We start from the raw sequence: 12,965 nt of genomic DNA, 5'->3' as shown, positions 1-12,965 counted from the left end.
AGAACAGCAAGAAAAGATATGTAAATACCTTTCCGTATATAGACAGAGGTACCTCAGAGAGAGGGAGGACCCAGGCACAACGCCATGGCGCAGACTCCATGACCACCTTCTACTCTCACCTGGCATCAAGTTCACTAACTGTGGTGCAGGGCCTGAGAAGTTCATACTCAAGGAGGTGAAGGGAGAAGTAGAAGGAAGCAGGATTCGAACTTCAGGAAAAAATGCACCCTAGCAATTCATAAGCTAAATGTTTTATACTTTAACACAAACGTGTTTTTCAAAATTCTAGAGGCGAGACAGTTGGGCTCCCTAGATCTAGAAAAAGTTAAATTGTTCTGAATTCATTTTTGGTCATTCCTTAATTGTCATTGGGACTTTAATTGAATCTATGACAGACTCACGATTTCTATTACTATAAGAGTCAATCTGGAAACAGTTAAATATTATAGTCAATTCTTGAATACCTAATCGAATGAAGGACATCAGGAACACAAATAATAAAAAATAGCTGATAACCCTGATATTTTATTGAAGTATACTTACCTCATCCTAAATAGACATTAGATTCATGTCTAACCATGTATGTGTTGATGGCAGAGGAACTAAGTTTGGGATTAAAATTTTGCTCAGATAGGCCTTAAGTAATCAGAGCAAGCATGACAATAAACATGAAAAAATTAGAAGGAATGACAATAAACATGAAAAAATTAGAAGGAATCCACCAACTGGGAAATACCTCTGATTTAAGCCTTTCAATTTCTGTATCTTGATCTTCAAGTTGATGCCGTAGTTGGTTAGCTGCAATTTTTTCTGTCTCTACGATCTGAACTAGATGAATGTACTTCTGCATTAATACTTCCCTCTCAATCAAAATGTCTGCATAACTTGAGAGAAAATTATAGTTAGTCATTGAGATATTGTTCTACTATAGAAAAACACACACTACATTTTAAAAAGAAGCCATGAACATAGTTTGTTTGGCTAACTCTACTTTATATAAACATTAACTTTGGCTTACTTTTGGCATCCTTTAACTATACAGAATTTGAATGATTATCATTTTACATATTTTTTCCTAAAGGTTTATTTAATGATGGCTGCCACCCACAATTTTATCATATAAGTGAGAGAAGTGCCAAGGAAATCTACTGTTTTATAAAGAAAATAGTACATCTTTTTTTTAACAAAGAAACTGAAGTCTCTGAATTGATGGCACATACTTGGTTTCCATGAATGATATTCAAAATACTTCACAAGGTAAGGCACTAACCAATCAGGAGAGAATTGCCACTAAGAATAAATGCAGCAACCATCAGATCGGGAAATGGCTAGAAAGAACTAAGATGACTGTACCAGAAACCACCAGCCCTGCTTGGCTCTCTTTACAGTTCAAGACCACTGACTACCTTTTTTTTTTTTAAATTAATTAATTTATTTCTTTACACATAACTGAAGTGATGTTACAGTACATAAGTTATTTAAAACTGTGCAGTAATGTGTTGCAAAATAAATTATCTAGAAGGCAGCAAAAGTACACTGTGAATGTGTTCTTTCCAAAACTAACAGAAGAAAAATTCTCATTCTGGGAAAAAAGTATAGATTCTTTGGGCCGTAATTCCAACAATCCAACCTATGTCTATTTTTTTTTTTTTTTTTTTTACCAAATGTAGTAAAGGCAAACTCTCTCCGATTTTTATTGATTATGTCATTCTGTGGCATCTAAAATTTTGTCTCCAGATCTTCTTGCACTATTCAGGGTGGTAAAATGTATGTTCCTCCAGTCACATAACCGTTCTCAAATGGTATGATAATAGCAGTAATTAACAATAGTTTTTATTTATTGAATGTGTAGGATGTATCATATACACTCTCATCTTATCTACCCAGCAACGCAAGAGGATAGGCTTTATCATCATGATTGTATAGAGAAAGACTTTGATCCTCACAGAAGTCACACAGCTAGTAGGTGGCAGAGCTGAGATTCAAATCAAGGTCTGTCTGATTCTCAGCCCATGTTCTTAATCACAAGCTAAACTATATCTCTAATGAGAAACAGCACACTGGATATAAATGAGAATGTTGCAGCAGACATGTTTTGAGGTATCTGCTCCATCATCCACTCATTTACTTCTTTGTGAACTTGGGCCCTGGCAGTCATGTTTGTACCACAAAGCCTGCCCTCATGACCACATTAAACTGGTCTAAAAAGAGAAAACCAGCCTGAGCTAAACCAATTAGATTCTTTTTCTTTAGAATCTGGGATTGTGCTTCTGATCTATTTGCTTGAACTGGGATGATATCAACTTGGAAACTCAGGTTGCCACTGTTGGGTCGCTATATTTGGCCACCTCTGTGCCAAAACAAAGTGAGTCTCCCAAGAGAGAAAAGAATAGCACATGTTCAGAACAGCAGAGGAAAAAGAAACAGAAAGTCTGAGACAGAAAAGTAATGACTACCTGGTTCCTGTCAGCTTTCTAGTTTTGGTTCCAGACTCTCATAACAGCTGAATATAATTTTTACCCTTAGGTTCAGTAAGATATTTCAGTTTCCAACTAATAAATTATCTTTTTAACCTAATTTGAAATTTGAAATAAGTCTATGTTACTTGGAAGTAAAGGAGTCTTAAGACAATTCTAAAATCACAATTTTAGTTCAATTATCTCAACATCCTCAGCACTTACATCATATGTGCTATTAGTGTTAGGGGAAAAAAAACAGTGTCAGCAATATTTTTAAGTCATTAAATTATCTTAAGAGAATAGAAAGAAAAGCTGTGTAAGTTTAAGTGAGAGGAAGGGAAAAGAAGAAAAAAGAGCAGAATCTTCACATAAATGTGCTTTTGAGAATTTTTAAGGGAAGAAGTATTAATAGAGCATGAGAAAGGTAGTTTTATAATATAAATTTTGCCTTTCCTCATCAATTTTACTAGAAATATGCCAAATTTATTACAATTATATTAGATCAGCATTAGGTATAAAAATAGTATTTTATTTTCTCTTATAAAATGAAAAAATCCATCCAGGATATGCAGCTGAGTTCATGTAGACTGATCACTGACATTAGCCTACACTCAATTGCAAGGTCCCATCGAAATGCTGTGAAAATTGTTTTCTGTGTGAAGAATGAAACCATACAGCATTATAAAATGGGAAAAAATGCCATTAACAGACCATGAAGTTCCATGAAGAAAAAAAAACAAGTGGAATCAGAGCGATGGGAAGATTAGAGGAAACCACACACACAGACACCTTGCATATAAACATGGTTCCCACCAGGAGTGGCCAGAGAAGCTTCAAGTTCAAATCTACAAATACAAAGAACAGGATTGCAGGTGAGGGGATGATCATTTGGGCATTTCATTAAAGTGCTTTCAGGACATCTGGAAATTAGGCTTCTCTTTTTCCCAACACCCAAAATGAAAAAAGGCACAGCTGGCAGCAGTGATATGCCCTCAAGTCACAACTCAAGCTCTGCTTTCTGTAGGAAAGGTCCATCTTCCTAAAAAAGGCTCCTAACTAAAGACGCTGGACTCAGAGAAAACAGAGCTTGACTTTACTCCAGACATCCACTGCAGGCACAAGGGAGAACCAAAAAAGGAAAGGTATTAAGAAGGGCTAGAAGAGAAGTACACTGCGTTAATTTCCTACTGTATAACAAATTTCCACAAACTTAGTGGTTTAAAACACATACGTACTACTCAGAGTTTCCATGAGTCAGGAGTCCAGGCTCAGTTTACCTGAATTCTCAGCTCAGGGTCTTGCAAGACTACAATCAAAGTCTTGGCCAAGGTACCTTCTCGTCTAGAGCCTTGAATAGGGAAGAACTCACTTCTAAGTTCATTCGGGTTGTTAGAAAAATTCATTTTCTTGCAGCTATAGAACTCATGTGATTTCCTTCTTCAAGGCCGGCAGGAGAACATCTCTGACTTCGGGAAGGCCCCAGTCCCTCTCTGCAGGCTTTTTATGTGATTAAGTCAGATCCACTCGGGAAAATCTGCCTTTTAGTTAATTCAGAATCAACTGGTTTAGGACCATAATTACATCTGCAAAATCCCTTTTCCGTTGTCATATAAGGTAACCAAATCAAGGGAGAGACCATCCCAGCAAGTTTGCCACATACTGGTGGCTGGTAACAAGTCACAGATTTCACCCATGCATACTAAAAAGTACGGAATCATACAAGGGGAGTCCCAGCCTACCTTCCTGCTGTCTACCCAAAAAGAAAGCCTACGTATGTGATACAGACCTTGCATTCATAGTCACAGAGTAAACGCAAGCCAGCTACCTGTAATAACCCACAAGGTCCTTCATTAGAACAAAGATCACTAGACACCTAAGAAAACCAATGCCCTCCCCGCCAAAAAAAGTTTTTTTCAGTAGGCAGCACATAGGATGGTCCTTAGTGATCCCTGGTCGTATTCATGTCCTTATGGCATCCCTTCCTCTTGAGTGTGAGCTGGACCTATGTAACTCACTTCTAATGAAGAATTATGGCAGAAGTGATGGAATGGCACTTCTAGGATTAGTCTACAGGAAGACTCTGGCTTCCATCTTGCTTGCCATCCCTAGCTACTGTCTTACTGGTTTGCTCTGGCAGAAGCTAGTACTATGTTGTGAGCTGCTCTGTGGCCAGGTTCACAGAGAAAGAAACTGACAGAGGCCTCTGGCCAACAGCTGATGAGGAACTGGAGTCTCAGTCTAACATGATAAGGAACTGAATCTGGGCAACAACTGCATAAGTGAACTTGGAAGTGATTCCTGTCCCAGTTTAGCCTTCTGATAAGACTGCAGACCTAGCTGACATTTTGATTCTTGCCTTGTGAGAGACCTTTGAGCAGAGGCACCCAGCTCAATCATCTATGGATTCCTGACCCATAGAAACTGTAGGGAGATAATAAATAATTTACTGTTTCAAGCATTGTGAATCAAATGGTTAAACAGCAACAGATATTAAATATAGCCCCAAATGAACAAACAGAAAGACACTAGAGAAAACAAAGCTAATTCAGGCAACAGAGATTTATTATCTTCAGAGAGAGATGGAATTTTATCAGAGCCCTAAGGCAAAAAGGGACTTCCATGGAAAAGAATTAATTGGATAACAAGGAGAGCCCTTAAAAACAAAAAAAAGATTATTAAAATTTTACAAGTCAATGAATGTGCTAATCAATAAACCAGGCATGCCCAAAAGCTAAGCTGAGTGGTTTGAGAGATACAAAGAAAAATACAAAGAGATTAAAAATATGAATGAAAAATTGAGCAATATGGAGTATAAATCCAAGAGGTCTAATATCTATCTTATGAGAATTCTTGAAGGGAGAGAAACTTAGGTCGTGATGAGAAGGAAATAATCAAGAAATAGGAGAAATCTTCCCTGAACTGAACATGGCATAGTTCAAAGAGAAAAGATAATCCACATGCCAGACAGTGTAAATGAAAACATTTCACACCCTGACATATCCTGATGAAATATCAGAGCTCTAAGGGTAGAGAAAAATTACAAAAGCTTCCAAAGAAAAACCATAGTTATCTAAAGAAAATGAGAATCAAGCTGACACATACTTCTCAATAAATAACCTGGAATGCTAGATCACAATAGAAAGTTGAAGGAAAAATATTTTTAAATTCCTACCCCAGGTAACTGATCAACTGATCAAGTGCCAGTTCCAAGCGAAAGCAGTTTACTAACCTCCACATTTGCTATAGGAGAAAAATTATGAGGAGGTTTTCCAACCAACAAAACAAAAACAAAGACATAAGATAACATGGAATGCAAGAATACAAGCCAGATGAAGTCAAGGAAGCTAGAAAGAAATGAAAAGTTAACACAGGCAAGATTCTCCTTCAAGGAGCAAAACCTCGATTGCACATGATTACCTTTTTTTTTTTTCTCCATGGAACCAAACACCAACCTTGACACTTTAGTACATAATATTTGTATAACTGTGATGTAAATGCCTCTTATTGTTTTGTAACTTTCGGAATCAACAGAAGCTCAATTAAATTTAGAGCACAGACATAAATGTTTAAAATTTATCAATAAAAAATAAGTAATAATAATGGTAGAAGAGGGAACATGATTCTAAAGCACAAAGGGCTCTGTAGACCAATATAAAGTCTCAGGTTTTCACCCTGCGTAAGATGCTGAGCTGTGATCAGAGGTGTGGCAAGATCTGGATCCCACTGGCCACTGTAATGGGAAAAGACAAAACTGCGGGTTACAGTGAGGAAGACCATTGGAGGCTCCACAATAATCCAAGCAAAAGTGTTAAAGATTGGTCCAGCACCTGACACGGGGCCTGGCACAAAACAGTCATTCAAGTGAAATGTCACTGTCAAATGAAAAAAAGTCATCTAATATGATTTATTTTGCATGGTTTATTTTTCTTCACATAGTTTTCATCTCTTATAATTTTAAAGTTTTTCAACTTATCTCATTGGGTGTCCTTAGATTACTACTCTTACTGAGCTATCCTCTTGACTCTATCTCACAAAGCTTCCTTTATGTCCTTCTCACTAGTAAATGAATGTCTACTCCAGGACTGTGCCAAATCGACTGAACACGCATGCATGGTTTCCCTTCAATGTAAGAATTTTCAGAGCACTGGTGTTTCTATTCTACTGTATTCCCAATACATGTTTTATCTGATGAAATTTTCCAGTTGCTAGATGATGCTCAAGTTTAAGGTTTTTTTGCCTAATCTATTCATTATTTCTGTTTGGTTTGTTTTTCACTTAATTTAATGGCCACTGCCGAGGGAAATAATAAAATTAAACCATATAAATCAGCATGATGAAAACCAACTCATCTATTGAGCACCAACAGATGGCAAGTTTGAGGCATACACACACACACACACACACACACACACACACACACACACACATATATACATATATATATACACACACATATAATATTTATAATCAAAACCAAATCACCACTATTCTTCTATTCCATACAGGAGAAATGGAAACATTCAAATAAAATAAAAAGAAGAGTCTAGAGAAAAGGCACAGTATAAAACCATAGACCTGAATTATTTTTTAAAAAGAGTAAAAATTATATTAGCTAAGCAAAGAATTATTACATATGCCAGAATCTCATCCTAGTTACTTTGATTGAAGACATATTTACTAATGAGATATATATGAAACATATATGAAAGATAAATGTATGATACATATATTCTATATAATATGCTAGATATATATATGCTAATGAAATATACATAATAAGAACTATAGAAAAACTCAAACTGAAGTCATACAACAAGTAACTGAAGAAAAACTACTATTAGCTCCAGGATCATGCTCAATTTTATCGAGAAAAGTCTTGATAATCAGCATTCCTCATATCAGGGATATGATAATATCAATGTTTTTCAGGTATCACATTCATGTGAGGTTCTAACACTGTATCACCTCCATTAATCTCTTCTCTCTCTAAAGCCAAGTTGTGCTCTCCTAAGCTGTCACCTTTACAATGAATGGAAACTTGAGTATCTCTGTTAGAGAGATTAAAAAGAGGAATAAAATGTAAAGACTAAAACTCCCTGTTCTAATGATAGCATATGAAGGAAGGTTGAATCCACAAGTGGCAGCTGATTGGATGTGAGTAGTGAGGACAGAGGATACAGGATGACATCTGCTAGCTCCAGTGACCGGGTATATAGGAAACTATTCTCTCGGTAGGAAGAAGGGGACAAAGAGCCACTTGGAGAAAAATATGAATTTGGTTTTGGACTCACTTAATATCGAGAAACTCTGAGCACATGATAAATGGATATGATAAATGGATAGTTTAAGATAGAAAAATGCGTATTTGCATATTTGTCAGCTTCTCTCCACATTGGAGGTAATACGTCTTGGTGGTTAAGTGCACAGACCTGACTTGGATTTGAATTCCAGCTCTGCCAGTTACTAGACTGATGGCTTTCAGGGACTGTGTTACCAATGTAAGATCTCAGAGTCAATGAGGACAGCACCGCCTGCTTCCTGAGCTCTTGTGACTATTAAACACAGAGTACATGGTGCATGTAGCACAGTAATCAGTATAGCAAAAACATGGAGAAGGGGTGATTCTATCCATGCGGCGGAAGCCCTGGGAGTGGGTTCCAAGCGAGGAGAGAAGAGGCACAAGGACAGAACCCCGCAGAGCAGCGACATTAAAGAAAAGGACAGAACACAAGGGGCCATGAAAGAGGATGAGAAGAAATTATCAAAGTAGTAGGAGAATCGGGAATGATGTAGAAGTGAAAGGAAAGAGAATTTTAAGAGAAGATTTAGGTCTCTATATAATGATATTTAAAAAAAAAACGAATTAATGTAAAAGGAAATTTGAGAATAAGATGAATAGTAAAGAAAAAAAGCATGTAATTATATTATCTATTTATCCATATTCAAATGTATAGAAAAACTAAACACCAGATTGTTACCTATAAATACCTTTGAGGAAATAAAAGGCCTTGGATAGAGAGGGTGAGGTGGATATGAATAGAGACCATAACTTTTTACTCTATAAAGTATTGTTTGAATTTTCTCTTTTTATTTTTTTGAGAGAGATGTATTACTTGTACAATTCAAAAATAAGTATTAAGTATAAACAGAAAGCTGAATTTATATAGGAAAAAAAAACCTTGGAAGTCATTGACCCAGGTGACAACACTCCCAGTGGAGTAGGGACAGAAACTCATCACAAAAGGCTGAAAAGAGAAGGAGCTATGAACAGAGGGAGAACAACCAAACCATTTCTCCAGGAGAGGACAACAGCTAGAAGAGGGTTCAGAGCCAAAGGAGGATTTTTAATTCTCTTAAAGATTTTTATAAAATATAGCCAATGTACAATACCATATTAGTTTCAAGTGTACGCCATAGTTATTTAACATTTATATACCTAAAGAAGGGATCACCATATGTCCAGAAAAATATGGAACGCTTCGCAGATTTGCATGTCATTCTTGCGCAAAGACCATGCTGATCTTCTCCGTATTGTTTCAATTTTAGTACATGTGCTGCCAAAGCAAGCACTTAATTTTTTGTTTTAAGGTAGAAGAGATTGAAGGAGAATCAAAGAATATAGGGAAAAAAGCCAAGGTTGGGGAAGGAGGGTAAGCAGACTGGAACTATAAGAGAGAAATGGAACAATTACTAGAGCAAAAAAAAAATCAGTAAGAAGAGGCTCAGGTTAGAGATTTACTTTGAACCAGAGGTGGTTCTCTTGGGGGTGGCAAAGAGTCCACGAGGGTGGCCCCCCAACTCCCGCCCTGGCAGATGAGCTGGTGTGGAGGTGAGGATGGAGCACCTGCTCTGTGAATGTGTATACAAGGTCGTACTGCAGCGTAAGCTGGACACTTCAAGAGGTAGACGAGCATTTGAAGCAGAAAGATTGAGGAATAAGGAAGATAACTGATAGGTAAAAGTAATAACAAAGGGCTGGAAATAAGAAAATTTAAGCCAAAACTTTTCCCTGTAGAAAACAAATTCTACTATCCAATCAAATGAAATCTTTTATAGTCCACAAACATAGCACTCCTTTTCTTTCGTGTTGCACTGTGCAGGCTCTAAGGCAAGAAAATGTGGAATTCTCTTTCATGGTGGCAAATCTGAAGGCAAAGGCCTGGCAGAAGTTCTTAGTAAAATAATGTAATATCTCAAATGAACAAAATCCAAACTTTCAACTTGATAGTAGTGATACTCTTACTGTTAAAAGAGGAATACAAAATATGGCTTCAGGATTGCTTTAGGCTATAATGTCACTACTCGTTTCTGATTTTATAGTCCTGTGGCTTTGCTGTGATATATGAGGCATTTTCAGCTTTTCTATGTAATAGCTCTTTTCTGATTTGTAAGGTATTTCTCCATGTACTTTCCATGAAGTGCTGATTTGATGAAGATTATACGATATACACAGTGGCCTTTAGTGTTGGACAAATTTTATACTGTACTCTTGGCTCTAAATTAAGCTTATATTCAAGTAAAAAGAATGAGTGGTACAATTACCATGGGTGTGTGTATGTGTGTTTCAGAGAGAGAGAGAGACAGAGAGACAGAGAGACCAAGAGACAGAAAGACAGAGAGAAAACAAGAGGCTGCCTCCGGCACTCGTAATCAAAAAGACTATAGATAAAAACAAATCCAAGAGGCTGGATTAGAGCTTTCTCTAGTGGACAAGAGGACAAGGTTTAATTGAAAGACTTAACTGGAGGATTAAGTCTCCCTGCTCATCAAGCTCCAGACAGGCGGCGTGAAGGAAAGGGCCATGTTGAGCCCTTGCCAAACTAGATCTGACATGAGCATTATGGAATGGAAGCATAGGTCCAATTCCTTTTTCCCTTGAGAATGCCCTGCCCATAAAGGCAAGTCTAAAATCCACCTGCCACAGGTACACACTGAGGGTAGGAAAGAGAGTCAAGGCGGGGTTTGAACAGAGTGTCCATTGGAGAAATTAGAAAGATAGTGGGGCAGTCTTAAAAACTGAAAGTATAATCCATACCTTTGCAGGGAAAAAGAATGTGATGCATATTCCATGGTACACGGTACCAGGTACAATATTCTCTATGTCTCCAACTTTTCACAAGCCCTCCCCTGACCTCAACCTTGGTAGAAACCCAAAGCATCTCTCCTCTTAGGACACACCTTACTTCTCCAGTGACCCCCAAGAGTCATTTTCTCACACCTTATATACCAAGGGGCAGGGAGATCCATCAATATCACATGGCTCCTACTACTACTTCCAAGTGACCACACCCTCCGGTTCCCTCCAGAAGCCCTCCCTGGCCAGCACTCATCATCACTGCCCCACAGACCTGCTCCCATTCATCATGTCAGCATTTCTCCTCTCAGCGAGAAATGATGACGGAGAGAAGGTTGACAACGTTCAAGCTAGGGACCCGAGAGGTGTGTGAGATGCTTCCCTGGTCTATACTACCCACTTCCAGGTGGTCACAAAATCCTTTAAGTCTACCCCTACATCTCTAGAACACCTTCCACCTCTCTTCTCAACTTCCCAGGTCCTCCAGGTCTCATGCTTAGGTCAGAATGGGAAGAGCCTTGGAAGAGGTACACCTGGATCCAATTTCAGACCATGATTACCTTCTAACTGCCAAGACTTCATTCCTTGGTCAGTGTTCCAGTAGATGAAACATGGAAACAAAGTGCAATAGATATTGTCTTTTCAACCAATGAGCCCTAAGGACCTACAATCATCTGGGTTAGTGTTTTTGATTGTCTTAATGTCTACAACTAAATTAACCATGGTGAATAGGTATGGCCAAGAGATCAAAGACAAAATATCAGGTTACCGGGAATGTCCAAAGTTCCAAATTCAACTAGCATACCATTTCTGGAATAAGCATAGACTTCATTGCTATTAAAATGCTCTGGCTTCACCTCATTCAGACAAAAACAAGATTGAGTCTTGCTAGCAGCTTCCCATGAACTGGTGCCAGTAATATGTGATGAAATGATCTTTAAATGTGTCAGTGTTCTCGAAATGTAATATTGGCCAACTTCAAGCAAAACTGTAAAACAAGCTTCCTGGACCAGGTCAAAGCATCAAATGAGAATTTCATTTCCAAAAAAGATTTTTCCCTGGACTAGGTCCAAGGGCGAGTGCAACTCTACATCTCAGAAAATGATTCAAAGATCCTCCAAAGGCAAACTCGACCACGTAGATTCAGCAATAAAGTACAAAAGCCAGCAGCAAGAATGCGATTTTCATGGAACATGAAGACAGTACATTCAAGCTGGTACCAAGAAGCCATCCCAGGAAAATAGCAGTGACCAACAGGGGAATTCTGAGCAGTCCCTGTTTCTATGTAGTATCTGCAGGAGGTTTGTAGCTCAGAAGAGAATTCATCTCAGGCTAAAATCGTCATTAGCTAATCGAAAGCTCAAAGTTTGAAAAAGAGGGATCAATAAAATCATAAATATTGAACATTTTCTATTAAAAAGGCGGCAATATCAAATTAACGCCATCAATCTGTCCTCTAAAGGTGAAATGTTTAGTCAACCAACCAGTTGTTTTAATTAGCACAATGCCAAGCAAATATGGCTCACAAATTCTTTCTCTGAATCAGCTTCATTAACTTTCTGGCTCTGCTCATGTATAAATGAAGTCGAAATGAATTTCACAGATCCAAGTTTACACCAAAAATTCAACATAATGAAACTTAAAGAAAAAGTTACTGTCTTCCCTGATTTAAAAAACAAAAATTTAAAAAGCATCTCAATGTAAAAAAAAAAAAGTCAAATACAAGAACTCAGGTATAAAGCAGTCAGATTAAAAGGAAGTATCAAAGAACCTAGTCCTGGGCCTCAAGTCAAAGGAAAAACAAATCTAATGGACCAAAAAGTCATGACATCAGGAACAAAGATCAATTATTAACCAAATCTCAAATCCAAAAGAGAAGAGAATTTTTATCATTCCATCCCCTAAACCACTAAAGTAGTTCCTAAAGTTTGTGTTTCCTGACAAGATCACACCTGCCTTGGTTTTGCTCATATGTCAATCAATACCAAATAGTTACTGACTCACTTCCACATATATGACAAAATTTTCAGGATATAGAAAAAATCTGTTACTTGAAATCTAACCATTTTTAAATTAACTCGTACTTTGTATTTGACTCACCACAATATCTGCATGGCAACTACAAAGGCATTTAGGCTACTGATGGTATCTGGCTTTTCTGGAATGAAAAAGATAGCAAATAAACGTTTTTAATTATTTACTTCACTTTAATTCCCAGGCGAAAAGGAATAGAAGTAATGACAAAGACTGTGTCTAGAAATGACCCAAGGGCTCTATCTTGCCAACTTGATCCTTCATTCACCTTTGAAGGCCTGACCTTTCTACAGCAAGTTATTCTATATTAGTCTTAAGTCTGGAGCAAAACCCTAAGACAGAGCCACTGAGAGCAAAGGCAACTCAACAGTGTGCCTAGATCTCGATGTCAGCAAGCT

General features: G+C 37.6%; 1 protein-coding gene and 1 non-coding gene across 2 annotated transcripts in view; both read right to left on the bottom strand.

Moving 5' to 3' along the window:
- The window catches only part of RASGRF2 (Ras protein specific guanine nucleotide releasing factor 2), a 206,815-nt gene that overhangs the window by 129,449 nt on the left and 64,401 nt on the right, over positions 1-12,965 (bottom strand). Inside the window, exon 3 of the mRNA XM_011377581.1 lies at positions 737-884. Coding sequence (XP_011375883.1) covers positions 737-884 — 148 coding nt within the window. The remainder of the gene's footprint in view (positions 1-736; positions 885-12,965) is intronic.
- On the bottom strand, positions 8,923-9,029 carry LOC111732144. The gene has a single exon (XR_002777440.1). It is a non-coding gene; the product is annotated as a U6 spliceosomal RNA (small nuclear RNA).

The sequence above is a fragment of the Pteropus vampyrus genome, unplaced genomic scaffold, assembly GCF_000151845.1.
Source record: "Pteropus vampyrus isolate Shadow unplaced genomic scaffold, Pvam_2.0 Scaffold11, whole genome shotgun sequence".
NCBI classification, from domain to species: Eukaryota; Metazoa; Chordata; class Mammalia; order Chiroptera; family Pteropodidae; genus Pteropus; species Pteropus vampyrus.
Note: the sequence above shows the minus strand (reverse complement) of the source record. Positions and strands in the feature narration are given on the sequence as shown.